This window comes from Trichechus manatus, unplaced genomic scaffold, assembly GCF_000243295.1.
Source record: "Trichechus manatus latirostris isolate Lorelei unplaced genomic scaffold, TriManLat1.0 scaffold00086, whole genome shotgun sequence".
Classification (NCBI taxonomy): Eukaryota; Metazoa; Chordata; class Mammalia; order Sirenia; family Trichechidae; genus Trichechus; species Trichechus manatus.
Genome location: NW_004444022.1, coordinates 10,030,894 through 10,058,136, shown reverse-complemented (window position 1 = coordinate 10,058,136; position 27,243 = coordinate 10,030,894). Strand labels below are relative to the sequence as shown.

At 40.7% G+C, this 27,243-nt stretch overlaps 1 protein-coding gene across 1 annotated transcript in view; it reads right to left on the bottom strand.

The window, feature by feature from the left end:
- PPM1H (protein phosphatase, Mg2+/Mn2+ dependent 1H) overlaps positions 1-27,243 on the bottom strand; it is a 349,942-nt gene that overhangs the window by 181,239 nt on the left and 141,460 nt on the right. Inside the window, exon 3 of the mRNA XM_004381557.2 lies at positions 10,334-10,678. Within this exon, the coding sequence (XP_004381614.1) occupies positions 10,334-10,678 (345 nt within the window). The remainder of the gene's footprint in view (positions 1-10,333; positions 10,679-27,243) is intronic.

Genomic DNA, 27,243 nt, shown 5'->3' with positions numbered 1-27,243 from the left:
TGTTCTTAACTACCCTAGCTGTATGGTAGGTTCTGAGGTCAGGTAATGCTAGTCCTACTTTATTCTTGTTCTTCAGTAGTGCTTTACTTATCCTGGGCCTCTTCCCTTTCCATATAAAGTTAATGATTAGTTTTTCCATCTCTTTAAAGAATGTTGTTGGTATTTAGATCGGAATTGCACTTGTATTTGTAAATTGCTTTGGGTAGAATTGTCATTTTCACAATGTTGAGTCTACTTATCCAGAGTATGGTTATGTTTTTCCACGTAAGTAGATCTCTTTTGGTTTCTCGTACTAGTATTTTGTAGTTTTCTTTGTATAGGTCTTTTACATACCTGGTTAGATTTATTCCTAAGTATTTTATTTTTTTAGGGGGTATTATAAATGGTATTGTTTTCCTGATTTCCTTTTCATCATTCTCTTTCTTGGTGTATAGGAATCCAATTGATATTTGTATGTTTAACTTGTATTCTGCTAGTCTGCTGAATCTATTAGCTTCAGTAGTTTTCTTGTGGAGTCTTTTGGGTTTTCTATGTATAGTATCATATCATCTGCAAACAGGGACAGTTTAACTTCATTACCAATCTGGATGCCCTTTATTTCTTTTTCTTGCTTTATTGCTCTAGCTAGGACTTCCAGCACAATGTTAAACAGGAGTGGTGATAAAGGGCATCCTTGTCTTGTTCCTGTTCTCAAGGGGAATGTTTTCAGTCTCTCTCCATTAAGAATGATGTTGGCCATTGGTTTTGCATACATGCCCTTTATTATGTTGAGAAATTTTCCTTCTATTTTACTGAGAGGTTTTATCAGGAATGGGTGTTGGATTTTGTCAAATGCCTTTTCTATGTTGATTGAGATGATCATGTGATTTTCTTTCCTTTTACTTATGTGGTGGATTACGCTGACTGATTTTCTAATGCTGAACCATCCATGCATACCTAGTATGAATCCTACTCGGTCGTGGTACATTATTATTATTATTTTTGATATGATGCTGAATTGTATTGACTAGAATTTTGTTGAGAATTTTTGCATCTATATTCACGAGAGATATTGGTCTGTAATTTCTTTTTTTTGTGGTGTCTTTGCCTGGTTTTGGTAACAAGGTTATGCTGGCTTCATAGAATGAATTTGGAGGTGTCACTTCCTTTTCTATGTTCTGAAATAGTTTGAGTAGTACTAGTGTAAGCTCTTCTCTGAATGGTAGAATTCTCCAGTGAAGTCATTCTGGGCCAGGGCTTTTTTTGTTGGAAGTCTTTTTTTTAAATTACCTTTTCGATCTCTTCTTTTGTTATGGGTCTGTTCAGATTTTCAACATCATTTTGTGTTAGTCTGGGTAGGTACTGTGTTTCTAGAAATCTGTCCATTTCCTCTAGGTTTTCAAATTTGTTGGATTATAGTTTTTCATAATAATACTCTGTTATAATCCTTTTTATTTCAGCTGGGTATGTAAGGTAATGTAATGTCCCCCATTTCATCTTATTCGCATCCTCTCCTGTTTTTCTTTTGTCAGTTTGGCCAGTGGTTTGTCGATTTTGTTGATCCTTTCAAAGAACCAACTCTTGGTTTTGTTGATTCTTTCTATTGTATTTCTATTCTCTATTTCTGCTCTGATCTTTATTAATTTGCTTTCTTCTGGTGGCTGTGGGCTTTTTTTTATTTTTTGCTGTTCTCTATTTATTCGAGTTGTGTAGCTAATGTTTTTATTTTGTCCCTTTCTTCCTTTTTGATGTGTGCATCCATTGCTATGAACTGACCTCTGAGTGCTGCCTCTGCTGTGTCCAAAGGTTTTGGTATCATGTGTTTTCATTCTCATTTGATTCTAGGAATTTTTTAATTCCATCTCTGATTTCTTCTATTACTCAGTGGTTTTTAAACAAGTGTTATCTAGTTTCCATGTAATTGATCTTTTTTCCTTGCTCTACCTGTTGTTAATTTCTACCTTGATGGCATTGTGGTCAGAGGAGATACTTTGTATTAGCTGCATGTTTTGGATTTTGTTGAGGGTTGCTCTGTGGCCTAAGATGTGGTCTATTCTGGAGAACATTTCACATGCGTTGGAAAAGACTGTGTCCTTTGCAGCTCTTGGGTAGAGTGTTCTCGGTATGTCTATGAGGTCATGTAGGCTAATTGTGCCCTTTAGCTCTTCTGTAGCTTTGTTGAGTTTCTTTCTAGATGGTCTGTCCTTGTATCAAGAGTGGTGTGTTGAAGTCTCCTACTATTACTGTGAAACTGTCAATTTCTCTCCTCAGTGTTGTTAGAGTTTATGTGTTTTGGAGTCCTATCACTGGGTGCGTGTATGTTTATTATGGTTATGTCTTCATGATGGATCGTCCCTTTAATCATATAGTGCCCTTCCTGTTCTTTTATGGTGGATTTTGTTTTAAAGTCTATTTTGTCTGAGATTAGTACTGCCACTCCTGTTCTTTTTTGGTAGATGTTTGCTTGATATATATTTTTTCCATCCTTTGGTTTTTAATAAATTTACATCTTTGTTTCTAAGATGTCTCTCTTGTAGACAGCATATTGATGGATCCTATTTTTTTTTTTTTTTTTTAATCCATTCTGTCTCTTTTTATGGGTGCATTTAGGCCGTTTACATTCAGTGTAATTACTGATAGGTGTGAGTTAATTGCTGTCTTTTTGTAGTGCTTTTTTTTTTGTTGTTCCTCTGTTCCTCTTATTCTCCTATGCGGAATTCCTTTTGTTTGTGGATTTTTTTCCTTTCTTTTGTTTTTGTAGATTTTGTTTTTACTGAGACTTTATGTTTTTCTTTTTTTATTTTGATGAGTAGGTTTGTTAACTTTCTTTGTGGTTACCTTGAAATTTACCCTTATCTTCCCAGGTTTGAACCAGTGTATTATTACTTGGTATTGTCTAGCCTTCATGTCCATTAGAAAGTTCTATAGCTACATTGTTTATTCCTTCTTTTATTGTTCTGACATTGTCATTATTTACAGATTAACCTCTCTGGTTCCCTGTTGTAATTCTTTTGGTTTTGGATAGTCCTTGAGAGTTCCTTTCCTAGGTTGGTATCTGGCTGATACCATCTTGCATCCTAGATTCAGACTGTGGTCTGATGTTGTTTGTTCTCAGACTGAAGGACTCCCTTCAATAATTCTTCTAAGTTTGGTTTGATTTTTACATATTTCCTTAATTTCTGCTCATCTGGAAATGTTCTAATTTCATGATCATATTTGAATGAGAGTTTTGCAGGATATATTATTCTTGGTTGGCAATTTTTTTCTTTCAAGGTTTTATATGTCATCCCATTTCTTTCTTGCCTGCATGGTTTCCGCCTAATAATCCCAGTTTAGTCTTATTGTTTCTCCTATGTGACTCTTTTTCTCAAGCTGTTCTCAGGATTCTTTGTCTTTAGTTTTAGGGGGTGTGCTTATGATATGCATTATTTTTCTGGGGGGGGGTCTATCCTATATGGGGCTCGTTGAGCTTCTTAGATGGTCAGTTTTTCATCTTTCGTGATATTAGGGAAGTTTTCTGTCAGCAATTTTTCAATGATCCTCTCTGCGTTTTCTGTTTTCTCCCCTGTTCTGAAACTACAGTCACTCACCAATTTTTACTTTTGATTGTATCCCACATCATTCTCAGGGTTTCTTCATTTTTCTTTGTTCTTTTATGATTTTTCCTCCGAGTTGTATCCAAGTGTTTGTCTTCAATTTCGCTGACCTTGTCTTCCATCGTTTCAAACCTGCTCCTCAGCCCTTTTATGGCACTATTTCTGAAATCTTGTTATCTTTTGTATTTCTAATTGTTGTTTATGTACGATTTCTAGTTGTGAATTTATTTTGGCCTTTTATCCCGGTATTATTTTCCTGAACTTTTCCATTTTTTTGTATTTTCCATGAAGTTGTTTGCCTTTTCCATGAATTTATTTTTTCCTCATTTTTGTCTTTTTTGTCTCAACTCTTGAATAGCTCTGAATACTAGAGAATTGAATTCCCTATTAGGTAGTTCTAGTGCCTTTTCTTCATTATTGATTGTAGATTCGTTTGTTTCACCTTGCTTTTTTGTTTTATCTGGCTATCTCTGAGCACGTGGGCTGTGCATTCTTTGTTGTTTGCTCATCTGTGGGCATGATACTTTTCACCTCCTTGTCCAATGGGCAGGACCAGTTGCTCAGCTATGGTGCAGCAGGGCCGATCTAGCTGAAGGGTAGGGGCTGGGATGGGTTGTTTGTGGCATGTACTAGGGCCAACAAAGCGAGCTGGGAATCAGTGCAGGGCAGGTTCAAGTAGACCATGCCTTTGCTGCTCAGGGGTGTGATGCTCAGTGCACAGTGTAGGTAGGCAGGAAGAAGGGGGGTGATAGTGATGTATGCAGCTAAGATGGGTATAGGGAAGAGGTGAGAGAGAAGAAACAGGAGCCAAAAACAAACAAAAGAGTGCTAAGGGAGCATGCTGTTGGAGTGGAGAGATGAGAAACCGAGAAATGGAGACAAAGAAAAAGGGGGCAAAAAATGGGAAAAAGAAAAAATAAATAAAAATTAGGAAAAAAAAAAAAAAAAAAGTCCCAGGGATCCCACTGGTGCAGCTGAGAAGACAGAGGAAGTGGCTCACAGGGCTTGAAGTACAGCCTGGCTAGAAGGGGTAGGGATGTCACACAGCGCCAGGTATTCAGGAGACAAGGAAAGTAGGTAAGTATAGAGAAACTAGAAACTGAGAAATGAAGGAAGACAAAAAGGAAAAAAGAGAAAAAAAAAAGAAATGCTCCCATGGATCCCACCAGTGTGGCTGTGCAGACTGGGGAAGTGGCTCCCAAGCTGTGCAGTACAGCCTGGCTAGAAGGGGCTCCCCGGCTATGAAAAGAAAAACAAACAAAACAAAACAACAATACAAAAAAAAAAAAAAAAAAAAAAGCCCTAGGGATCCCACCAGTGTGGCGGCATGGGCCAGGGAAACAGTTCCCCAGTAGAGTGGTGCTTCACAGCCTTTCAAGAAGCAGCAAAGATGGCACATGAAGCCAAGTGTTTGAGAGAAAGGAGAGGGAGGTGGTGAGAGGCATGTAAGAAACCAAAGAAGAGGAGAAAAGCAACACCAGTAACAAATGGCACTCAGGGAGCCTGCCAGTGTGGGCAGGGTGAATCCAAGTGGCACAGGGTTGAAGCCTGTGCCTCCGGGCCAATAGACTGCAGCCAGTGGGAAGTAGAGGCGGCCAAGCAAGGTAGGAAGAAGGGTAAGGGGTGGAAAAGTGTATATCGCTGGTTACCAGTTGTTTTGTCTCCTGCCGGGAGCTCCTTGAAGCTGCTTTCGTGTACTCCTTGTCCACCAATCTCTGACAGGAGTCCAAGATGGCAAATCCATGCTGCATTAGCTGATAGGGGACCGCTGCACGTGTTTCTCGTTCTCTGTTCTGTGTCAGTTTCTTATTCCATTCAGTGCTTGGCTGAGTTCTTTATCTCTTCATTTGACGCTTACTATTCCAGGATTGACACCTGTCTGTTTTACTTAGTTTTTTGGGTCTTTGCTGTGGAGGGACGATGTGGTGCTTCTGTCTATAGTGCCATGTTGGCTCTGCGTCTCTTGATTTCTTGACTGCTGTAGAATTTTGAGATTCTCCTGGCTGTTCAGAACACAAGAACCCTATAGACAGCAGGCTATAGGCTAATTGCTGTGGACCTGGTTCTGATTCCTAGGAGGGCTAAGGCCTTCTGTAATTGCCCCCCCACCCAATGGAATGGACTTCCTTCAAGAGTCTGAAATGTGAATTATTGAATCTCCTTTTGGAGGATGAGGTAGAGGGTGGAGGCAAGCGGGGAGGAAATTAAAATCAGGACTTAGAAGACATTTATTTTATACGTGCCTATCATCCTGGTGGCATAGTGGTTAAGAGTTTGGCTGCTAACCAGAAGGTTGGCAGTTTGAATCCACCAGGCGCTCCTTGGAAACCCTATGGGGCAGTTCTACTCGGTCCTCTGTCCTGTAGGGTCGTGATGAGTCGGAATGGACACGATGGCAACAGGTTTGGTTTTTTTTTTTGTATCATCCTGGACCAAGCAACAACCTAAACATAATAGGTGACAAAGACTTAGCTACTAAGCTAGACGTTGTTACAAAGCGCTGTTGAGAAAAGGGAATTGACACAGTCAAAGGTTTCTGATTCTGGTCCTTTGGGAAACATTGTTCATTTTCTGTAGTAGACACAGGAGGAGTTGGCTACACAGCCTTCTTACTATGAAGAAAGATCCAAGATGAGCTACAATAAGGAGGGCACTGGGGTATGTCTGTCTCTGACAGCCTGCAGAGTAAGCAGTGGAAGCCAGTGGTCAGAGGTCACCTTCATCATGTCACGTGTTGTGCCAGGCAACACAAGGACCAAAGATGGAAGAAAAAACACTACTCTCAAAGGAGCTTAAGACATTTGACTAAACCGTTAACCAAATAGCATAACTTCTTGTTCAAAGCATTTTTTCTCTCCTATATGTCTATATTTTGTGACTAAAACCTATTTGTGCCCCCCACCCCCACTCCCGTGAAATAGTATTATTTATTCTGGCTTGGTGTTTCTGAACCTTTTTTTTTAAACTCATTTTCCATTTCGAATAAATACTAACATTGCATCACCTCCTGTAATGTTATTTAGAATATCAAAATAAATGTGATATTGCGTATCTCTGTATTCATATTGAGGAGTCCTGGTGGCACAGTGGTTAAGAGCTATGGCTGCTAACAGAAAGGTCAGCAGTTCGAATCCACCAGCCACTCCTTGGAAACCCTACTGGGGCAGTTCTGTCCTATAGGGTTGCTATGAGTCAGAATTGACTCAGTGGCAATGGGTTTGGTTTTTCGGGATATTCATATAACATGTGAGCACAAATGGCTCCAATGAGGTCTTATCTTTTACTTCTGTAGTTCCTGGAAGAATGCTGATTATAAAATATAAACTCAATAAATACTAGCGATTGAGTAGAGCACTGCACTGAAAGACAGAGAAAGGGGAGAAGTGGAGAAGGAGAAGGAGGAGGAAGAGTGGAGAGAGAGGGAGACTAACAGAGATTCTCCAGAGAATTCTGTTAATTCCACATTGTTGAACTGCTGAAAATAAAGCAAAACCCCAAGCTGAAGGCAAGTTCTACCTTCGAGGGTATTTTAAGTTACATTCTGAACATCAGAAGGGGTAGCTGCATAGATGTCATCAACGAGGTAAATTAGAGGCCTAGGTGCTAGCTTGGGAACCTTATCTTTACAGATTGCAAGTGGGAGAGAAACCAAAAGAGTCACAAAGCTGAGATGTTTATGTGAATGAATCTTATTGAACAATGAATTTTCCTATCATAGAGGATCGGAATGGCATAAAACCTGTATAACCTAATGAACACCCAGAAACAGAAGCAGAAAAGTGGCAGACTATTTTGAGAAAGAAGTTTAGGACTGGCCTGTAAATTCCAAACCTGCCCCTCTCTGAAAGGGTTAGGGGGGAGCCACCAGATCAGGACAACAAGATAAGGAAACAGCTGCATGGTAGGCATTTAAAAAAATGGAAGGTTGGTCTTGAGACAATGACTTTCAAAAATCTACTGTGAGGAAGAGGGAAAAAAACAGTATTTTATACTTGGCAATGACTTGCTAGTCCATTAAGACGGGAGTGTGCTGTATAATTTCTGTGTTGTGGGTTCTGTAGCTCACCCCAATTTAATGGTTAAATCAGCCACTGAGGTGGACTTTTTCTGAAGTTCCTAACGGAGCAAAGAACAAACAGGAGCATATCTCTGTGACTAGGGTAAATATGAGCGTTATCATCCAAACAGGAACACTTTTGAGAGTGAAAGGGGGTAGTATTAATAACTACCCTGAGACAACAGGCATCAGCTGGCTCATTCCTGGGCAAAGCTGCAAGTATGGTCACCCTACCTAGCACCGTAAGAACTATGAACTGGATGGTATTCTCACTTAATAAGGCCAATCGCGTGGTGCAAATCAAGGTAGGCCTTGGGTGTGCTGAGAACTAGAGATACCATCTAGGAAAAACTTAGGTGTGAAGAGGAAGGCAGGAAGTGCAGTGCAGTGGAGAGGAACCAACACAGACAAGTGGTATGGTTTAAAGCTAAAAGTTTACAATATGGCATGCCAGGTCTTCCACAGGTGGGTTCCAGACCACCTCCCCAACTCACCTTGCACCATTCCTGCCCTTAAAATCTGTCTTCCAATCACAGTGGACTTTGGTTCATTGCCTTTGGCTTACCTCGGTTCTCTCTCTGAAGCGAGCCTTCATACAGGCTGTTGCCTCTGTCCGGAACACTGTACCTGCCTCTCACCATTTGTATGCTTTACTACTACTCTCCCTGAGCATCATTTCCTCAGGGAACCTTCCTTTCATCTCTTCACCAGACTCCCAGTTCACCCTGTATTTCCCCTCTTAAGGCTCTCCCTGTTTTCATTTTACTTCCTGAGTCTTTCCCTGTGAGCTCTGTGAGAACAGAGAACTTGTCTAATTTGCTCAATGTTCTTTTCCCACTTGGGCTGGGCATATAGTTGGTACTCAATCAATATTTACTGACTGAACAAATTAAGACATGAAAATGAAATAATCAATCTTTTCACTGGCAACTAAGCTTCCAAGAAAATTTTCAGGTAATGAAGTGGCAAATTAAAAGCTGATAAACTTTTAGAAGATAAGAATGAGGCTCTTTGTTAAGTATTTTTCTGAATGAGCCTCTCATTTTAAGTACAGTTGTTGTAGTAAACAGGAGCCATTAATGGGCGGGAAAACCAGAAGACTGTTGGCAGGGTCTGACTCAATATGATATTGGCCTCTAGTGGATAAAACCAAGAATACAGCAGTTCCATACAAAACATACTCTGTGGCACTAGGGATCACTGAATGAAGTGAAAACCCTGAAGGTCTTAAATTCTACCACGGAAACCAACTTTTTCTCTCATCGGGGGAAAGCCCATTGTCAGATTTTTGTCTCAATTAAATATGTATCATTCTGAGAGTTGGGGTCTAGAGACACTTCATTCACATCAGAGCCTCTACGATAGCTGGAGAGTGAGTTTTAAACCAAGCCTGACTAGGAATTAAACTTCCTGCCTTCATTCCTTTTTTCCCCCTAAATAATATTTTCAGCCTCTTGGTATTTTTATCAAGATCGCAAGGTTAAAGGCTACTAGACATTCTAAGACAGAGATGCATTTCAAAGCACCTGCTAGTCAAAGGAGAAATATTATCTGTGTGATAAAGAAAGAAAAGCTGGGACCAGAGAAGGGATAAATCAAAATGAGAAGTGTGAATTTGAGGTGCAAACACACAAAGTATTTTCCTTACCAACAAATCAGATGAAGCAATTTAATACTATTTGCATTACTCCTCTCGTCAGCGTGTACCGAGACACCGAGAAATTCTGGAATGTGCATGCTGTGCCCACTGTTTCCGGGGAGATGCTGCTGGCTGCTCTTGCTTCATTTAACATCCTGCCATCACTTTTTAATTTCCAGATTTTATGGATACTACCGCCCACTCACCTTATTCAAGTCCTTATAAGGTCTTTAATCATCTGACACTCTTAACCAGTATGCAGGCTGCTGTTCAGGAAAGAAAATCTATGGAACCAAAAGAATTGCCTCTGTAGAAAGCAAGCTCAGGGATGGAAGGAGGCAGGTGGTACAGAACAGAGCAAGAGGCAGACCTTGTGTGTGCTTTCTCACAGCAGAGGGGCATCACAGGGACACTCTGAGGGCTTGCTGCTCTCTCTCCTTAGCATGTTCTCAGGAGTGGGGCTGACAGGGAAGGGCACATACAAATGTAAACGTACAAACAAATCCATGTTCCTAAGTAACACAATGAGTCTTGGATATTGGCCCCTTGGTTCTCGGCAGCAGCTACTTTTTAGCTATGTGAACAAACCACATTTCACATCCCGGTAAAGCAGCTGTTCTCAGATCAGAACTGAATGGAGAGGGTACTTTTAAGCCCTTTACTAAAAGCTCTAAGTTTCCCCAAACATCTGGAATTCAGACACACGTATAAAACAGATGGCAAACACGCTCACATCTCAATTAAGTGGAGTTCTATCAGCTGGCATCAACATGACTAGGCTGAAAGAGAAGCCGTACGTATGAATTTAATAAGCACACTACCTCAGGCACTATCTTTCTCTTTCATCTTCTAATTTTTTCCAGCAATCAATTCCAGGAACTCTATCTTGTTGCTGACTTCTACTGAAAATGGAAACCATGTTATAAAAGCAAGACGCCCGAGTGGAACATGCATTGAAACAAAGGGACAGAAAACATGCCTATGCAGGGAACCTTGTAAAAAGGAAGGGATTTGGATTAAGTGGCCATCCCCTGTTGCCCTGGACTCTTTGGGGATACCTACCATTTCTTTGAATGCACTTTCAAGGGCCCCAATAACTAGGCACTCATGTGGAATCTTTTTCTCTGTAAAGAAGCGGGTGGGTGGCGTGCTGGGGGAGCCCGGGGCTCCCACCCCTCCACGGAGGGAAGCTGCCCGCGTCAGAGTTCGGCTGTTGGCAGGTGTGTTCTCCGGTTCCTCCCCCAGGCAGGCTGGGGGGAGGACGGCAGAGTTCTTCAGGATCTCGACGATGTCCTGCAGCTGCTCCGTGATGTGGTGCTGCAGCAGTCGGGATGCGACCACGGCGGCCCCCGATCCTGCGTGACCATCAAACAGCGACCAGTAGTGGCAGGACACGCCTTCTGATTCCTGGTAAGAGAAAGTGAGAGGAAGCAGTGAGAACACAGTGGTGGCCCTGCCCGAGGCTCACTGCTGACACTGTGCAGCCTACTGGTGGCTCAGAGCATCTCCTTGGTTGTCTTTGGCCTCCAAACAGCGGGGTCGAAGCGTGGTTAAAATGCTCAGGGCCACAAAAACAGAAGGGTGCCCAGGTTTGTCACTACTGTTACCACTACCCAAGGGGTGAAGTGGTTCCTGCCTCTCCACTGGGGAAGGAGACCCTACTACCATAAACTCAATTTACCATTTGAAGTACAAGACCTACTTTAATTTGGCATGCAGACTTTTGAGGTAAAACTCCCCACAAACAGACAAGACTTTAAGAATCCAGCTTTGACATCTAACTTCTTGCCTCCGTTCTATTTCAGCCCCAGAGTAGGTTTGGCCTGGAGTCTGGAGAAAATTAGGCTTTTTTTTTTTTTTTTTTTGAAGGTTCTCCAGGGGGGAAAATGTAGACCTGTCCTTCCCCTTTAAGGCCCTTACTGTGTTAGAAAATCGTCCTAACTTCTTTGGTCTACATCCTGAATTTTTGGAATACGTTATTCTCTTAGATACCCAATCTAGTCCAATTAGACTAGATGCAGCCAATTCAAATCTTTTTTTCATATTTTGTATTTCCCTCAGTTTTCCAGCTGTCACGCAGCATCTTTTTGTTCCCATTTCCTACCCTAAAGCTATGTGCAGCCCATGTTCCCTCATCTATCATGGATTTAGTACCTGTCAGTTGATTTCTAGGCTGTTTCAAGATTTACCAAAATCAGTTGCTGCTGAATTGTCTCTAACTCATGATGACCTCATGTGTGTCAGAGTAGAGCTGTGCTACATAGGGTTTCCAATGGCCGATTTTTCAGAAGTAGATCGCCAGGCCTTTCTTCTGAAGCACCTCTGGGTGGACCCAAACCCCAACCTTTTGGTTAGCAGCTGAGAGCTTTAAGTGTCCTGTGTCACCCAGGGACTCCATCTCAAGATTAACATGTTTAAACACTATGTTTGAATTACACATGCATAAGATCTTGGCCATAGATGAAAAGGAACTCAATTTTGATATAACTGAAGGGGTAAAATATTAAATAATTAATTAAATGATTAAATAAACATTTGAGATCTTTATTTAAAAAAAACACTACTGAAAAAACAGAAATGGCACATATGACATCCACTTTCGACCACTAATCTACCCCACAGCAATAAATATTGAATCCTTTTTTTAGCTGAAGTCGTTAAAGAAAGTTCTTTTGGCCCATCTTAGAATGATACTGGGAGGTAATGTGCAGTTGTGGTGACACGTACCACTAGTCTGTTTATCCCCTTTAAAACTTTGGTTTCACTCAATTCTGTGCGAGGAGCTGAGAGATAAAATAGTTATTTTTTAGTCAACAAATATTTACTAAGCACTTTCACTGTGATAGGCACTGTAGTAGGCACTGGGGATAAAAGCATAGTCAAAAGAGATATCAGACATGGTCTGAAATGAATAACCAGTGGGGGGAGATACCCACTGATCAAATAATCACACAAATAAATGTAAGATCACAAGGCTGGTCAGTGCTACAAGGAGAGTACTTGGTACTGTGAGGCCAGTCTTCAGAGAAGCACACCAGAGGAAGCTTTCTGAGGATGTGAGGACTAAGGTGAGGAGGGCTGGAGGATGTGTGGAAGTTCATTAGGTAAGAGAGTGTGAGGGTTAAGGTTGTGTGTCTACTTGGCTGGGCCATGATTCTCAGAGGTTTGGCAGTTACATCATGATGAAGTTATCCTCCATTTGGTGATATAATGGAGGACGCGAGCGGATGTGATCAGCGAATCAGTTTTAAGGGAAGTTTCCTTGGGGGTGTGGCCTGCATTCAATATATATGGACGTTCTGGCAAAGCTCGCTGGTTTTTGTTCTCTCTGGATCCTGCATCCGGCTCATCATCATCTGAGCTCCGGTTCTTGGGACTTGAGCCAGTGGCCTGCCATACTGCCTGCTGATCTTGGGATCCATCGGCCTTTGCAGCCTATGAGCCAGCAGCCTGCTGTCTTACCTGCCAATCTTGGGTTTATCAGCCCCAGCAGCTACGTGACCCAGGAGAAGCCCCCAGCCTGACACGTGACCAATGGACTTGGGACTTGCCAGCCTCTATAATCTTGTGAGCCATTTCCTTGAGATAAATCTTTCTCTCTCTCTCTTTCTATATATATGCTTCACTGGCTTGCTTCTCTAGAGAACCCAACCTAAGACATTTGGGAAAGGAGACAACATACCAGGCAGTAGCAATAGCAGGTGCAAAGACCCTTCCTACAGTCTTTATCATACTGTATGGTGATTGTTTCTCTGCTTGGACACTGACAGATTGAGAGGAGGAGAATATTCTGGAAAAATGGAGCAAATAATAGGCAATGAGGGTGAAAACAGTGCTACATATGAAGGAATATATGAACAGCGGCCTAACTAAGGCAGACTTTGAGAGGTAGGTAAGGCTGGGGTGAGATTTTGGAGTCTGGCAAGGCAGACTGAGGAGCCTGAATTTTCTGCCTCAGGGAATTCCAAAAACCAAACCATTACCGTTGAGTCGATTCCGACTCATAGCAACCCCGCAGGATAGAGTAGAACTGCCCCATAGGGTTTCCAAGGCTGTAAATCTTTACAGAAGTACATCTTTCTGCTGCACTTGGGAAATTAGGAAAGATCAAATGCCTTTGCACCTAAGAGAGCTGTGAAAAAAGGGCTGCAACCCACAAAGCCATAGTTAAACTAAACAATAGATTGTTTGCTTTAAGCACTGAGCTCTTATAAAGAATTGTCTATATGAGTTCAAACTGACAATAGTTCACTTAAATCAGAGATGAGAACTTTAAGGGACAGAGTGTCTAAATTAATGGTGTTAAAACAATATGGATAGAGGTAGTGAGAATGGTGACACAGTGTGAAGTGTATCACCAATGTTACTGAATGTACATGTAGAAATTGTGAATGGATGTTTGGTTGTGTATATCGCCACCACAAATAAATATTTAAAAAAAAAGATAGAACAGTTGCACAACTTGAAAAAACAGAAATAGGGCTGCAGGAGAGCTGATCATATGGCACCCTCCAGGTGTGTTCCAAAAAGGAAGCACGGGATTTTTTTTTTTTGAGGAAGCCAGAAAAATACATTTGTCCCCAGTTGACATGGCTATCAAACCGTTTTACTACACTGAACATTTATAAAGGGAAAGAATTACTATTTATCCACATTTTAAAAAACTGTAGTACAGATGTATTTCGTTTTATTCCGCTTCGCTTTATTGAAACTTACAGATACTGTATTTTCTTTACAAATTAAAGGTCTGTGCAAATGCTGCATTAAGCAAGTCTGTTGGTGCCGTTTTTCCAACAGCATGTGCTCATTCGTGTCTCTGCGTCACATTTTGTTAATTCTCATATTTCAAACTTTTTCACTGTTATTATATCTGTTATGGTGATCTGTCATCAGTGACCTTTGATGTTACTATTATAATCGTTTTGGGGCACCACGAACCACGCCCATATAAGACAGCAAACTTAATCGATAAATGTCGCATGTGTTCTGACTGCTCTACCAAGTGGCCGTTACCCCATCTCTCTCCCTCTCCTTGGGCCTCCCTATTCCTTGCTACATGACAATACTGAAATTAGGCCAATTACTAACCCTACAATGGCCTCCACGTGCTCAAATGAGAGGAAGAGCTGCACATCTCTCACTTTAAATCAAGAGCTACAAAAGATTAAGCTTAGTGAGGAAGGCATGTTGAAAGCAGAGACAGGCCAAAAGCTAGACCTCTTGCACCAAACAATTAGCCAAGCTCCGAGTAGGCCCCCTTGAGGCATTTTTCTTTTTCTTTTTTTCTCGGTTTCGTGTCTCTCTCACCTTCCTCCCTTTCCTTCCTCCTGACCACCTGGCATTCTTTTTTTCCCTCAGTTTCTTGTCTTTGTCCACCTTCCTTCTTTTCCTTTCTCTCGACCACCTGGCCGTATGTGCTGTCTCTGACCCTTCTTGATAGTCTGTGCCTCAGCGTCTGGCTAGAAAGTCACCGGCACACAGCTTCCCTGGGTCTGCGCCACTCCAATGGTAAGCTCCCTCAGCACCTTTTTTTTTTGGGGGGGGAGGACTTCTATTTCTCTCTCCTTTCCCACATTACATTTCCCCATTCCCTCCTGCCTAACTGCACTGTACACTGAGCACTGTACCCTGCCCTGCACTGCCCCCAGGCCTCACCCTGTCGGCTCCAGCGGACCTGCCCTGTGACACCATATCTGAGCGACTGACCCTGCCCCCCTCAACAAGATGGGGAGAAATACCGTGTCCACAGATAAGCAAACAACAAAGAACACCCAGCTCACCTGCCCAGACCTAACCAAAAAAAAACCAAAACAGCAAGATGAAACAAACAAATCTACAATCAGTAAATGAAGAAAATAATTACTGAATGCCCTGAAGACAGCAGACAATATCAAAACATAAAAAATAGGACAGGATGGTTCCAGTAGGTGTCCAAAATAAAACCCCAGATAACCTTCTGGGAGAAGACAAGCACTGGAACTACCTGATAGGGAATCCAAAACTCTAATATTCAGAGCTCTACAAGAGATGAAAGAGAACGCAGACAAAAATAAGGAAAAAATACACAAAATCATGGAAAAGACAGACAAAGCAATGAAGAATTCAGGAAAATAGTACAGAAAAAAATGTCAAAATAAACTCACAACTAAAAATCATATAAAAACAACAGTTAGAAATCCAAAAGATAAACAACAAGATTTCAGAAACGGACAGTGCAAAAGAAGGTTTTAGGAGTAACTTTGAAACAATGGAGACAGGATCAGCAAAATTGAAGACAAATCCTTGGCTATCACTTTGTTTGGGGAAAAATCAGAGAAAAAAACAAAGAAAAATGAAGAAACCCTGAGAACGATGTGGGATACAATCAAAAGTAAAAATTCGTGAGTGATTGGAATTCCAGAGCAGGGGGAGAAAACGGAAAACAGAGAAAGGATCATTGAAGAATTGTTGACAGAAAACGTCCCTAAAATCATGAAAGATGAAAAGCTGGCCATTCAAGAAGCTCAACGAACCTCATATAGGATAGACACAAAAATAAAATCACCAAGACACATCATAACCACACTCACTAAAACCAAAGACAAAGAAAGAATCCTCAGAGCAACTCGAGAAAAATGAAAAGTCACATACAGAAGAGAAACAATAAGACTAAGCTCTAATTACTTGGCAGACACCATGCAGGCAAGATAGCGCTGGGATGACATATAAAACCTTGAAAAAAAAAAAACTGTCAATCAAGAATAATATATCCTGCAAAACTATTGCTCAAACATGATGGCAAAATTAGGACACTTCCAGATAAAAATAAATTAAGGAACTATGCAAAAACCAAACCAAACTTACAAGAATTATGAAAGGGAGTCCTTTGGTTAGAGAACCAACAACATCAGACAACAGCCTGAATCTAGGACGCAAGAGAGCATAAGCCAGATACAAACCTAGGTAATGAACTCTCAAGGATAAAAGAAAACTGAAAGATTTACAGCAGGGAGCCAGGGAAGATAATCTGTAAATGACAACAACGTCAGAATAAAACAGGGAATAAACCGTGTAGGTGTAGAACTTTCAAATGGAGAGGAAGGCAAGGTGACAACAAGTAATAAAAGACTGGGTCAAACCTAGGAAGATAGGGGTAAGTTTCAAGGTAAACACAAAGAAAGTTAACAAACCTACTCATCAAAATAAAGAAGAAAAACAAAGTCTCAGTAAACACAAAATCTACAAAAACAAACGAAGCAAAAAAACAAAAACAAAAACAAAAAACCACCCACAGACAAAAGGAATTCAGCACAGGAGAGTAAGAGGAACAAAGAAAATGACAGCACCACACACACACACAAAAGCACCACAAAATGACAGCAATAAATTCACACCTATCAATAATCGCACTGGCCTAAATGCACCCATAAAGAGACAGGATCCATCAATATGCTGTCTACGAGAGACACACCATAGAAACAAAGACATACATTTATTAGGAATCAAAGGATGGAAAAAAATATATCAAGCAAACAGCTACCAAAAAAGAGCAAGAGTGGCAATACTAATCTCAGATAAAATAGACTATAAAACAAAACCCACCATAAAAAACAAAACAAGGGCATTATATAATAATGAAAGGACAATCCATCGTGAAGACATAACCATAATAAATATCTACGCACCCAACAACAGGGCTCCAAAATATATAAAACAAACTCTAACAGCACTGAAAAGAGAAATTGACAGTTCCACAATAATAATGAGAGTCTTCAACACACCACTCTTGGTTAAGGACAGAACATCTAGAAAGAAACTCAACAAAGATACAGAAGATCTAAAGGCCACAATCAACCAACTTGACCTTATAGACATATATAGAACACCCTACCCAACAGCTGCAAAGTACACATTCTTTTCCAATGCACATGGAACCTTCTCCAGAACAGACCAAATCTTAGGCCACAAAGTAACCCTCAACAAAATCCAAAACACTGAGATAATACAAAGTATCTTCTCTGATCACAATGCCATCAAAGTAGAAATTAGTAACAAACAGGAAGAGCAAGAAAAAAAAAAAAATCAAGTACTTGGAAACTGAATAACACCCTGTTTAAAAACAACTGGGTAACAGAAGGAATCAAAGATGGAATCAAAAAATTCCTAGAATCAAATGAGAATGAAAAACACACCATATCAAAACCTTTGGGACACAGCAAAGGCAGTGCTCAGAGGTCAATTTACAGCAATAGATGCACGCATCAAAAAAGAAGAAAGGGACAAAATCAAATCATTAACTACAGAACTCGAATAGAAAGAGAACAGCAAAAGAAGCCCACAGCCACCAGAAGAAAGCAAATAATAAATATCAGAGCATAAATAAATGAAATAGAGAATAGAAAAACATTAGAAAGAATGAACAAAACCAAATGTTGGTCATTTGAAAGGATCAACAAAATCAACAAACCACTGGCCAAACTGACAAAAGAAAAACAGGAAAGGATGCAAATAACCCAAATAAGACAGGAAATGGGGGACATCACAACAGATCCAACTGAAAAAAAAAAAAAAAAAAAAAAGGATATAACAGAGTACTATGAAAAACTATGCTCCAACAAATTTGAAAACCTAGAGGAAATGGACAAATTTCTAGAAACACACTACCTACCCAAACTTACACAAACTGAAGTTGAAAATCTGAACAGACCCATAAAAAGGGAAGAGATTGAAAAGGTAATAAAAAAAATTCCCAACAAAAAAAGGCCTGGCCCAGATGGCTTCACTGGAGAATTCTACCAAACATTCAGAGAACAGCTTACACCAGTACTACTCAAACTATTTCAGAACACAGTAAAGGAAGAAATATTTCCAAATTTATTCTATGAAGTCAGCATAACTCTGATACTAAAACCAGGCAAAGACACACAAAAAAAGACACACCCCAATATCGCTTATGAATACAGATTCAAAAATTCTCAACAAAACTTTATCCAATAGTATTCAGCATCATATAAAAAAAAAATACACCAAGACCAAGTGGGATTCACACAAAGTATACAAGGATGCTTCAACATTAGAAAATCAATCCATGTAATCCACCACATAAATGAAACCAAAGAAAAGAATCACATGATCATCTCAGTTGACACAGCAAAGGCATTCAACAAAGTCCAACGCCCATTCCTGATAAAAACTCTCAAAAAAATAGGTATAGAAGGGAAATTCCTCAACATAATAGAGGGCATCTATACAAAACCAACAGCCAACATCATTCTTAATGGAGAGAGGCTGAAAACATTCCCCTTGAGAACAGGAACAACACAAGAATGCCCTTTATCACCACTCCTATTTAACACTGTGTTGGAAGAACTAGCTAGAGCAATAAAGCAAGAAAAAGAAAGGGCATCCAAATTGGTAAGGAAGAAGTAAAACTGTCCCTATTTGTGGATTATATGATACTATATGTAGAAAACCCAAAAGACTCCACAAGAAAACTACTGGAACTAACAGAAAGATTCAGTAGAGCAGCGTGATACGAGATAAACATACAAAAATCAGTTGGATTCCTATACACCAATAAAGAGAACTACAAAAAGGAAATCAGGAAAACATACCATTTATAACAGCCCCTAAAAAAATAAAATACTTAAGAATAAATCTAACCAGAGATGTACAAGACCTACACAAAGAAAACTACAAAACACTAGTACAAGAAATCAAAAGAGACCTACATAAATCGAAGAACATAGCTTCCTCATGGATAGGTAGACTTAACATTGTGAAAATATCAATTCTACCTAAAGCAATCTTCAAATACAATGCAATCTCGATCCAAACACCAACAGCATTCTTTAAAGAGATGGAAAAACTAATCATTAACTTTATATGGAAAGAGAAGAGGCCCAGGATAAGGAAAGCACTACTGAAGAAGAATAAAATAGGAGGACTTGCACTATCTGATGTCAGAACCTAGTATACAGCTACAGTAGTCAAAACAGGCTGGTACTGGTACAATGACAGATACATTGACCAATGGAACAGAATTGAGAATCCAGATGTAAATCCATCCACCTATGGTCACCTGATCTTTGACAAAGGTCCAAAGTCCATCAAATGGGGAAAAGATAGTCTTTTTAACAAATGGTGCTGACAAAACTGGATGTTCATCTGCAAAAAAAAATGAAACAGGACCCATATCTCACACCATACACAAAAACTAATTCAAAATGGATCAAAGACCTAATTATAAAACCTGAAACTATAAAGATCATAGAAGAAGAAATAGGGTCAATGCTAGAAGCCCTAATACACGACATTAACAGAATACAAACCATAAGTAACAACACACAAACATCAGAAGATAAGCTAAATAACTGGGATCTTCTAAAAATTAAACACCTATGCTCATTAAAAGACTTCACCAAAAGAGTAAAAAGAGAACCTACATACTGGGAAAAAAAATTTGGTGCTATGACAAATCCAACAAAGGTCTAATTTCTAAAATCTACAGGAAAATCCAACATCTCTACAACAAAAAGACAAATAACCAATTAAAAAATGGGCAAAGGATATGAATAGACACTTCATCAAAGAAGACATTTAAGAGGCTAGCAGACACATGAGGAAATGCTCGGGATCACTAGCCATTAGAGAAATGTAAATCAAAACCACAGTGAGATACCATCTCACCCTGACATTACTGGCCCAAATCAAAAAAACAGAAAATAACAAATGTTGGAGACACTGTGGGGAGATTGGAACTCTTATGCACTGCTGGTAGGAATGCAAAATGATATAACCATTTGGGAAAATGATATGGCACTTCCTTAGAAAGCTAGAAATAGAAGTACTGTATGACCCAACAATCCCACTCCTAGGAATATATCCTAGAGAAATAAGAGCTGTCACACGAATACACACGTGCACACCCACATTCACTGCGGCATTGTTCACAATAGCAAAAAGATGGAAACAACCTAGGTGCCCATCAACAGATGAATTGATAAACTATGGTACATACACACAATGGAATACTACGCAACAATAAAGAACAAGGATGAATCTGTGAAGCACCTCACAACATGGATGAATCTGGAGGGCATTATGCTGAGTGAAATAAGTCAGTCACGAAAGGACAAATATTGTATGAGATCACTACTATAATAACTCATGAAAAGGTTTACACACAAAAAGAAACAATCTTTGATGGTTACGAGGGAGGGGAGGGGAGGGGTGGGGATGGAAGAACACTAAACAGACAACAGATAAGTGGTAACTTTGGTGAAGGATAAGGCAGTACAAAATAATGGGGAAGCCAGCACAATTTGTCCAACACAAGGTCATGGAAGCTCCATACCCACAACCAGACTCCCTGAGGGACTGAATTACTGGGCTGAGGGCTGTAGGGACCATGGTCTCAAGGAACATCTAGCTCAACTGGCATAACAGTTTGTAAAGAAAATGCTCTACATTCTACTTTAGTGATTAGCATCTGGGGTCTTAAAAGCTTGTGAGTGGCCATCTAAGATACGTCTACTGGTCCCACCTCGTCTGGAGCAAGGAAGAATGAAGAAAACCAAAGACACAAGGGAAAGATTCGTCCAGGGGACTAATGGACCACAAGGACCACAGCCTCTACCAGACTGAGTCTAGCACAACTAGATGGTCCCTGGCTACCACCACTGACTGCTCTGACAGGGATCACAAAAGAGGGTCCCAGACAGAGCTGGAGAAAAATGTAGAACAAAATTCTAACTCACAAAAAAAGACCAGAATTACTGGCCTGACAGAGACTGGAGAAACCCCAAGAGTATGGCCCCTGGACACACTTTCGGCTCAGTAATGAAGTCATTCCCGAAGTTTACCTTTCAGCCAAAGATTAGACAGGCCCATAAAACAAAACGAGACTAAATGGGTACACCAGCCCAGGGGCAAGGATGAGAAGGCAGGAGGGGATAGGAAAGCTGATAATAGGGAACCCAGCGTCTAGAAGGGGAGAGGGTTGACATGTGGTGGGGTTACCAACAAATGTCACAAAACAATTTGTGTATTAATTGTTTACTGAGAAACTAGTTTGCTCTATAAACCTTCATCTAAAGTACAGTAAAAAAAAAAAAAAAAAAGAAAAAAAACAATTTTATGTTAAGATACTTCACATTGGTAAGACTGACAGAAAGTAATAAAACTCAACCTACTCCGAGATGGGCCTGACTTATCTCAGTTTACCCAGGATTGTGTCCTCTCAGCTCCCTGAGGCCGGGTGTGCCATGCATGTAACCAGCCTGGATCTAGAGCCCTGGGAATCTGAGAGTGGCCCTAAGGAAACCAAAGGGATATTGCCGTCTCTGGCTACACGTGATTTGCTGATCCTTGTGGTCCCACCAGTGTGAAACCCACACATACACACTCTGAAAACACATTCGTTCTCTTCTGAATTAACGTTTGTATCTTTTTAAAAAGAAAAACAAAAGCAAACAACAACAAGAAACAAACTGGAACTGTTGAAACCACTTAGACTCTTTCTTTGCGAGCCTCAAGTTTCCATCTCCCCTCAGATCTGCCGGTCCTAGCCTTTTACCTTGCTGGGACGTACAATCTGCTGCTGGTTTATCCTTTGAACCAGTGATTTAAGGGCCAAGGCACACAGCTGCCTGGGAAGCTGGGCAGTAATGTTTTTCACCTGCTCAGCTGACACCAGGTGAGAAGCAAAAACCACAGCTCCATTTCAGTCTCCTCTACGCACCCCACCAAGCACACCTATCTTTCCATGGCCAAAGATGCCATCCCACCCCCTCAAATTGTCAGTCACTTGAGAAACAGGAATACCCTCTAAGCTTGCTATCAGATCTGAGGATAAGATTTTTAGTTTATGTGGTAAAGAAACAGATTTTTAGGTTTTACACGATCTGATACTCCAAGAAGGAGCCCTGGCGGCACAGTGGTTAAGTGTGTGGCTGCTGACCGGAAGGTTGGAGGTTCAAACCTACCAGCCACTCCACTGGTGAAAGATGTAGCAGTCTGCTCCCGTAAAGATTACAGCCTTGGAAACCCCATGGGGGTAGTTCTACTTTGTCCTATAGGGTCGCTATGAGTCAGAATCGACTCAATGGCAATGGGTTTGGTTTTTTTTTTTTTTTTCGGATAGTCCAACAGCAACTCTGTCAAAGGTGTCAACATACGACACACTTACGATTATTTTAAAAGTTGGGTAATGTTATTTTATGAAGACAAACCTAGATTCTGGCGTTCACTACTGTGTAAACTTGGACATGTTTCTTAACTTCTCTGAACCTCAACTTTTTCATTTAAAGAACAGTGTTAATTAAATGGATCCTCTGCAAGGATTTATTCATTTAATGAATGTCTTAAGTCTTCTATGTGTAAGGTTCCATTGTGTGGACCCTGGGGACACAGCAGGGAACAAGAATATCATGGTTCCCAACCTCTTAAAGCTGCCAATCTAGAATGTAGATAAGTGTGATCAGTGTTAGGAGGAGGGTATGGTGCCACACGAATGGATACTATGTATCAAATGTGCAGACAGTCTTGAAGTATGAGTGGATGGTATGACTATTAAGGGATAGCCTGAGGGAGTTTTCTGGGGTGATGAAAATGTTCTGTATCCGGATTGTGGTGGTGATAGTTACATGAATCCATAGACGTGATACAATTCATAGAACTGTATACCCCCCAAAAAAAAGCTAATTTTACTGTATGGAAATTAAGAAAATAATAAATAAAATATGTAGCACCATGTCCACCACAGAGGAGAAACAAAAATTCTAGAGGTAATAATAATGACTTATACACACCGCTACATGGTCTGGGGGTGACACTGAGCAGGCAGGGAGAAGTAAGGACTCCCTTACCCAGGCCAACCTGCAGGTTGAGCTCACTTTCAACTCCACCAAACAGGATGCTAATCTCCCTCCACCGTGCAACTCTCATCTCTTCTACTCTTCTTAAGCAACCTCCCTCCTCCTCTCTGGGAAGTCTAATTTCAAAGGAAATTTATCGAGCACCTACTGTGTCAGGCACTGTGCTAAGTATGTTCACCTAGTTTAATCACAACACCACCACAAAAACGGGCATCATTATCCCATTTTTACCAGTGGTGTAACGAGGACACAGACAGTGTAAGTAACTCTACTGGTATGTGGTAGAACCAGGATTTGAACCCAGTTTTTCAAACTCCAAGTTAAGGGATCTTTCCAACACCACATAATTTTGTCTAATTAATCTTACCACCTTTAGCACTTGAGAGTTGCCTGCATTACTTTAATTTTTTCATTGCTTACTAGTAATCACATGTATGTCCTGGGCCATCAACAGATTGCTAAAGCTTCTGGGCAGGAACCCTGTATTCTTCTTCTGGTAGTATCAGAAAATGTCGCTGGGGCACCAGTACAAGATGCAAATTCTATAACTGAAAAATGAGACTCTTCAATTTTAGAGTAGCATGCTCTATAATACTAATATTATATTTTAACAGACGTCCACCTTGTTTTTTTTTTTGCTCCAGATCCACGTGAGTTAAAAGTGTGTTCTATTTTAAGAAAAACAATACTGGGTACTTTCCTGACTTACCACACAATTCAACTTGGCAGCCACCACTTATACCTTGGAGCCCTGGTGGTGCAGTGGTTAACAGTCTGGCTGCTAACCAAAAGGTCGGCAGTTCAAATTCACCAGCCGCTCCTTGGAAACCCTATGGAGCGGTTCTACTCTGTCCTATAGGGTCCCTATGAGTTGGAAATGACTCGAAGACAACAGGTTTTTGGTTTTTACTTAAACATTACCAAAGGATTCCTTTCAAGCAGTTTTCCAATTGCATTCTAAATCACTTCATTTACCAAAAAGAAATGAGTTCTTATATGAAATTTACAACACACACACACACACACACACACACACACACACACACACACACTCTTACTGTTTAGGAATACATCTACAGTCAGGCAAAGGAATATTTCAGAAGGTGACAAACTGGGAGTTTAAAGTTCATAGTTTCTCTTTAGGATTTCTCTAGAGTATGACCAAATGTCACATCCTCTTTTCTCAAAAGTTCTAGAAGCTGCTTTTTAAAATACTACTTATTTTTTATTTTCCTTTTGCATGATCAAGTGTAATGCCAGAATTTAAATTAATGAGCTCTATCTGGGAGGGGATTCTTGGGCCTTTCCACAAATGTAAGGCTGCTCCAAACAGACATCCATCCACTGAACAAGAAGTTTAAATGATTTTAGCTACAAGCAGTTGGTGTTCATTCAGGTTCAGGATTAACTATAGCACAGGCAAACGAGGATATCAAAAATCATAGCCTAAATTTTAGCCTACTGAAACACGAGCCACATCTCCAGCCCCTTAACTGGAGAACCTACAGCCAAAAAAGCCTGCAAAATGCAGGCTGTGGTGAGCCACCTGGGAGGCATGAGATACTACCACTTCCGACAAATCTTATGGTATACTGACAAGGAAGGGCGGGGGGCTCTAGGCATAATCTCAGACATTCCCTGTGGAGCCTGACAGAAATGTTAGAGACATAAAGAAGGAAATACACAGAAAACCAGGGAATGAGGTTTGACACATTTTCTATCAGCTTAAGGAAATAAGGGCTTTGCCTTCTCCCTTTCTTATAGGATAGAGCTCTAAAGCTTTACGTTCTTTCTCCCTTCTCAAAACGAACGTTCACCACTGTGGGGTAGAGTTAACAATGAATAGTGAGTAAGAGGAAAACTAGAAATGCTTTCATATTTTTTATCTAAAAATAACAAATTAAGCTTTACTAGTATTTGTCAGACTGACGCTGGTGCCCTCGTGTGGTAGGTAAGGCAGACGTCCCCACATCATGCATGGAACTTGGGCATTCACGCACATTCATTAACTTTGCATCCGTTGAGAATAGAGCCAAGAAAACCTTACGGTGCAGTTCTACTCCCTAACACCTGGGGTTACCATGAGTCGGAATCAATTCAACAGCATGGGTTAGGTTTTTTTTGAGACCAGTTGTTGTGTACCTGTGCGCCTAACTAAGTAGCTTTATGAGTTATAGTACTAAGTTTTTAACTAAATTATCCTTCACAAAGTGGTTGAATGGCTTAAAAAAAATTATTGTCAAGGAATTGCTGGTAGAAAACATGAGCAAATAAGAACTTGCCAGAGCTGAGATTTCTTAGACTCCCAGTAATGATGATCTAGTCATATCTGACAATAATAATATCTAGCCAAAAGAATCTGAAATGCCCACGGACACAGTTTGAAATATGGAATTACACCAGCTATTGTTAATGATGAATTGTGCCTTGAGATATAAGTTAACGAAAGCATGAAGTCTTTACTCTCAGCAAGACAATAAATGAGTTAACGTGTCAAAAACACTCAGAACAATGCCTAGCATATAATAAACCCTATAGTAGAATTTCTTGGTTTTATGAGGGAGACCCAGGTTTGATTCTGACCAATGCACCTCATGCACAGCTACCACCCATCTGACAGTGGAGAAATAGGTAGATTTCTTTGATTCAATTCCTCCCACACTATGTAGAATTAAGATGTAGGTTAGAGGAAGCCTGGTGGTGCAGTGGTTAAAGCGTTCAGCTGCTAACTGAAAGGTTGGCAGTTTGAACCCAACAGCTGCCCCGTGGGAGAAAGACGTGGCAGTCTGCTTCTGTAAAGATTTACAGCTTGGAAACCCTATGCGGCAGTACTACTCTGTCCTATAGAGTCTCTATGAGTCCCAATCGACTCCACAGTAATGGGTTTGTTTTTTTGATTTGAAGATGCATGTTAAGTTTAGTAAGTTTGGTTTTTGTTTTTAGATGGCTATTTAGTCTCATATTTTAAGTAAGTATTAAGTTAATTTCTGGGAGATGGGAAATACAAATTTTGCAACAGTTTTGGCTAAGTTGTGTTATGGTTTATTCTAGACTCATAAATTAGCTCAGGAATGCTCTCTGACAAGTTAATAAACTGAGCTTTTGGAACTATTATGGAAGGCTTTTTTCTTCTTGCTGTGGTTTATGCCCATGATGGCCTTTCTATAATGGTGTTCAGGAAGGCAAAGGAACAACAAGTGTGGGGATATGTGCCATTAAAATATGGATGTATAAAGGCCTCTATGCTGTACAACATGTTGAGACTTGTCCCCAGCACGTTGAGACTTGTCACAACTTGTTTTTCCAAACCCGTTACTGATTGGCTCGTTACCTGAATTCCTCCTCTCTTGCCCGAAACTTATTGTTATTCACCCAAAGCCCATTGTTCTGTTATTTGCTTCACTGTTTGCTGTACTGACTATAAAATGAACTCCTGGGCCTGAAGCTGGGTTAGACTCCTCAGAGTGACCCTCCTGGTCCCACTTCTCTGTAAGAGTTGTGGCATTGGTTATTGTCTCCGCCGCCCCGACAACCATTGCCGCTGCGACAGATGGTGCCCCGTGTGAGGGCAGACCGCCGTATAGCTGCATAGGCGACCTCGCACTCAATCCCTTTAGGTGGTGAGTACTAGACGTCCGTTTCAGGCTATTTAAAGGCACAGCCCGAGAGCGGCGGGGTTTTTCCGCAGGCGGAATTTTCCCGAACGCTCTCAGATCAGGCTGCTTTAGCCCCAGAGCGGCAGGGCTTTCCTGACCACTCCCAAGGGATTTCAGGCTTCAGACCAGGAGCTTTCCTATCATTCTTTCCTTCATTTTCCTATTCCTCCTCGCTATGGGGAATTCTCTTTCTCCTGAGCAGCGTCAACACAAAACCCAGTTGCAGGGATTGTTAAAGGCCTCTAAGCTTAAGTTGTCAGAAGAAGCCCTTACCCAACTTCTGCTTTTAATTCAATCTGCCTGTCCTTGGTACCCCTTGCAGGGGAACCTTGATGTAAAAGCATGGGAACTATCAGTAACATCATTCATGACATGAACATCCCAGCTTCAGTTCTTACTGCTTGGCATCACTGCTGCCTCGCTTTACAGCCCCTACAGGCAGCTCCTTCTGCTCCCTCCC